The sequence below is a fragment of the Borostomias antarcticus genome (assembly GCF_949987555.1).
Source record: "Borostomias antarcticus genome assembly, chromosome: 3".
Classification (NCBI taxonomy): Eukaryota; Metazoa; Chordata; class Actinopteri; order Stomiiformes; family Stomiidae; genus Borostomias; species Borostomias antarcticus.
In genome coordinates, this window is record NC_140236.1 from 4,219,441 (window position 1) to 4,224,440 (window position 5,000).

General features: G+C 41.1%; 1 protein-coding gene across 6 annotated transcripts in view; it reads left to right on the plus strand.

The window, feature by feature from the left end:
• Window positions 1–5,000, plus strand: part of trim33 (tripartite motif containing 33) — a gene marked incomplete at its 5' end in the record, with an annotated part of 23,857 nt that overhangs the window by 8,171 nt on the left and 10,686 nt on the right. For all 6 annotated transcript variants that reach the window (XM_084435890.1, XM_084435887.1, XM_084435888.1 and 3 more), the window contains one exon: window positions 4,115–4,229. In XM_084435890.1, the coding sequence (XP_084292016.1) occupies window positions 4,115–4,229 (115 nt within the window). The remainder of the gene's footprint in view (window positions 1–4,114; window positions 4,230–5,000) is intronic.

The following is a 5,000-nucleotide window of genomic DNA, read 5'->3' on the forward strand; positions in this document are numbered from 1 at the left end:
TGCGAATTCAGTAAATCTGCTGTTGGAAAAAAAAAGTTGCCTCTTTGCCAAGATCTCCTTCAGTCCTGTACAGCCTACCTTTTATGTGAAACCTGGGTATTTCTTTAGGTTAAAGCATGGGATCTACATCTCTGTATAATGTAACCTATACGCAGATCAGCCCGTCTGTGTGCGTGTGTGTGTGCGTGTGCGTGTGTGTGCGCACGCTTGTGTGGTTTTGGACCTAAGTTCAGTGTCACAACTGCAGAATAATAAAGTAAACTCCCATGAATGAAGATGTACATCAAAAAAATGTTTGCTTATTCACCGGGGACAAAATCAGTTTGACCAATGATTTTGCTCTTTGTACACAACGTCATATTGAAAACAACAATGGTGGAAGTCGTGACTAAAGAAATGGCAGTTATAAATACAACACCACTCGGATATTGTCCCTCTGCCTATATGTGAGGGGCTGTTTCACCAACAATACCTCAATCTGTGTTGGAGCCTTAATGTTGTTTTATTTGTTTTATTTAATCCTTATCTAAAGCACTAAATACAGAACATGCAGTTCAACCCGAGGTGGAGCATTATAACTTGCGAGAAGCCGTTGTGAATGGGAAGCACAAACAGTGAGCACGTTTACATGCACACTAATAAACAGATCATTATCTGATTTATTGAGTTACCAGATCTTTCAAGTGGTCATGTGAACAGCATAATGTGATATGCTTTATCGGATAAAAGCCATTATCGGACTATGAAAAATCCAATAAACACACCTAGCTTTATGTCCAGTAGTCCATTTTATCCGGCGCATACTGTTAATCTGTTTTAACGACAAACAGCAAACATGGCGAGCGGTAGAACTCATTTTTGGAGTGAATATGAAACCAACTTCATGCTCAGTGAAATGAAGGACATGGAACATCCTTCATCTTCTAGATGGTAGAAAATATACAAATGGTGACATTCTTAAGAAGGTCATGTTGAAAACAAGACAAAGTTTTGAAAATAACAGGAACTTCTTGAACTTGGAAAGAAATCCAACTAATTGACTAACACGTCAAATCAGATTATTACCATTACCTGATTATTCCCAATTATCAGATTATTGTGGTCATGTAAACGTGCTCAGTTTTGTCATGGCATGCTACAGTTGGAGTCGGAATTTGCTGAATGGAATATTGGAACTAGAAGCACAAATAAGTGTAGTCATTTGGGGAATGTTTTAGGGCTTACCAATACGTAGTGCTATTTTCAGAAGCATGTCAGAAAGCATACAGCTCAACATTTCAAACTTGCTTTATTCACTGAATCCAACCGGCATATAGGCCTATTTGTGACATGCATCTATGTAACAGGCCAATTCTTTTGCAGAAAACCTTTGCTCAGCAAAGATGGGAAATACCTGTAGGCTACTATCAAATTGTTTAGGGCAGGCCATTTAAACTAGTATGAATATTACTTGTATAAAAATAAGGCTATCCAATAGGCCTATCAATTTCGAATCATTCACTTGATCTGGCTCCAAGTGACAGCACAACTAGGCAGAATAAGGCCTATCAAAATACTGGTAGGCCAAAAAAAGTTATTTCAACCTTAATTAGCACTTAGTGTGAAAACGATGTAACAACTCAGTTCGTGCTCGAGCTGGAATTGGAATTTGCTGAATGGAATACCATTGGAACTGAATGTGCCTTTGTTCATTCATCAATGTCAAAAGTCTCCATTCCAAGTTGAAAGAAACATTAGCTTTCAGTCAAGTAATGTTACCTTCAGCTTCACATGCCATCTTTAGCCTCGTTGCCACATCTAACATTGTCAAGGCTAGCTAATGTTATTTAGTACTAAACGTTTTGAATTATACATTATATCAGCGTATCATGCAGCTACGAAATTATGTAACACACAGCTAACGTTGGCTAATAAGGACTCTGATACCTTGCCTAGTTGCTGGGACTGAAATCGGTAACAAAGCAAAACGGCTAGCTAACATTAGCTATAAGTGAGCTAGTTAGATATAGCTAGCATAGTCTACCGCCAAATAGCTGGCTAGCTAGCTAGCTTCTTAAGGCTTAAGCTAGCCAGCTATTCTAGCTATTCTATGAACACCCACTTGGCTGTAGGTGCTTCAACTAGCTACTAGCTCACTGGTTAATGTTAGCTGGCTTTGTTTTGCATTGCCTGATTTCAGTCCCAGCAACTAAGCTACTTGTACTCCACACCATACCTTACGTAGGTAGGATATGTCCTGATTCATACTCTAGCAAGCTACGCTTGTGCTTGTGTAAAGTACAAACTTTTGGCATGACACACGTTTCTACGCAAGGACGCGTCAACATCACCTTGTGTAGCCTTGCGCAGCTTGCGTAGAGTACTAATGGGACTTGAGGCCTGATTCACTCTCTCAAGCTACGCTGACGTGGCTGTGAACGCGGCTCTACGCTAGTATTTCGGTACACTCTGAGCATGCAGGGGTCGCTGCCTTGCGTCAGTGCCCCTATCGGTTAGCACAAAATAGCACTTGCGCTCGCTTTAAGTTAACAGCTTTGGCATGACACACGTTGCTACGCAACGGGCCGGAGAGAAGAAAAAAACTGGGAGAATTGGGATTCAGCTTTTGATTTCAATGATTGACATTGAACGCTCATTTAGATGGCTTTTCGATTTAGAATAGAAATCGTCACACCCCTACTACATATGCGTAGCCTAATTTGAATAGATTTTTGGCTGATGGGTGGAGCCCGACAGCCCTAGGAAAGCATTTGTCCCTTTGTCACTAACTTTGTTGGTGTGACATGGTTGGTGGGACTTTGTGGACTGCTCCCTCTCACTCACTCTGCCTGCTGATCCCTCTCTTTCTGCATGAGCTGAGGTGAGTGAGTGAGTGAGTGAGTGAGTGAGTGAGTGAGTGAGTGAGTGAGTGAGTGAGTGAGTGAGTGAGTGAGTGAGTGAGTGAGTGAGTGAGTGAGTGAGTGAGTGAGTGGGTGAGAGAGCGAGCAGCAGACCAACAAATCCAAGCTGGCAGAGCAGAGAAGTGGTGTCAGATTTCACTCAGGAGAGAAAGGACTCTAGTCTAGAGTTAACAAACCGCCTCATTAATGGCAGATCTCTTTCTGGCTATTAACAGAAGAACAATCTTGGACATATGAGTCAAGAATGAAAATAAAAGTAGGGCCTGTACATACAGCAAACCAATATTTTATGAGCTAGGCCTACATCAGCTTACATCAATCTCTTACCTTTTTTTCTCCCCAATCTACTGTAGATAATAAAATGAGCACCCTCCGGTACTTATTGCAATCCATGGCTGATCCCCGGCCTACATTTAGTTGAGTTTAATTTATTGAGTTTAAACAGGACAGTGTGCACATACATTAATTGCTTCGGTTAAAACAAGGATATGCTATGCATCAGATTTAGCACGGAAGCTCATTTCCATCTGCAATCCTTAATATGTAGGCTAAGCCGAGCCTAAACCAGGCCAGCCTGGCTAAAGGCTGATGGGCTACAATATTACTGTAATAGTTGCACCGCCGTCACCAGTGTAACAGGCGTAGGTGTGAATTGTACTACGGAAAAAAACACCAAGGTTTTTTCACTGGTACAAAACTGGTAAAATACTGCAACTATCTAAGTTGCAGCAACTATCTAAGTTGCAGTATAAAAATAGTGTTATCGTTTAAACTCTGCTTTTACGGGACTTTTGATGGGACATGTCCTGCTTGAAAAACTTGATTTGAAAAAGGGCTCGCTTGGAAAACTTCCCATCACCGACAGTGATGAGATTAAAATCCTAGATTTAAGAAACCCACAAACCGTGAGATTGAAGCAGACTGATTTTTAACTTGGTAGCAGTATGAATATTACTTGTATAAAACGATCCAATAGGCCTATCAATTACGAATCATTCATTTGATCTGTCTCCAAGTGACAGCACAACTAAGCCGAATAAGGCCTATCAAAACAGTAGTTCGTAGCAGAGTCATAGCACAGAAGTTACATACTGCAGAAAATCGAGAGTTGTAAAAAAAAAAAAAAAAAAAAAAAAGAAGGTTTATTTTATGTTTCGCTATTTTTTTACGCTGTGTGTGTGTGTGTGTGTGTGTGTTTCCCATTTCTCACTCAGGATAAAAGAAGTAAATGAGACCCATAAGAAGGTGGAGCATGAAATCAAGATAGCAGTGTTTACGCTTATCAACGAAATCAACAAGAAGGGCAAGTCCTTACTGCAGCAGCTGGAGGTAAGACATGCCCTACCTTGGCACAACATTTCCCCTAGAAGCAACACACCTGCATTGTGTTTAAAAGAAGACCAGTGAATTTGACAGCTCCCCCTGAAGAACTGAGTGACCACAGAATTAAAATGACCCTGGTGGGAGATTTGTCTGCATGCCACCCTACTATTTACAACTAAATAATAGGGCTTGTGTGGTGGATCTGGGAATTTTTTCCTTATTTTCAAGACCATATATTATGTTTTGGTATAAAAGACCTGTGTTACAGTATATGACCTGTCTAGTGTAGGCTTGAGAAAGTAGAAACCTTTGACCTTAACCCTATTAGTGAGAATATGGCAATGCTGTTTTTCTAAGTATGACTAACCTGATACGCCAGACGGTCTGGGAAGTGCTCTGGGAAAGCGTAGTTGGAAACTGTTTGGAAAAGGGCAGGCACTTCCAAAAAGACTTGGCAGGTGATTGGACGAACCGTCTGTCTGTCACCGTCTATCACGGTGCCAGATCAGCGCCTCTCGCTGTCGCCACACATGAACCATGTAGCGGCCCGGTGTAAATTTGCGATGTGTGGAACAGAATGTGACCGAGCAAGAACAGAATGGTCTCACAAGGCTAGAGTTTAACCAGATGGAGGTAGTTAAACCAGTAAACACGACACTTGTTCCGGCTCAAAAAAGAATGTTACATAGTAGGGTTGCAAATTGTTGGCCCATCCCTGAATCATTCTTTTGTAATGTTAACGATTAATCGATCGATTCATTGTACTTAAAATACCAA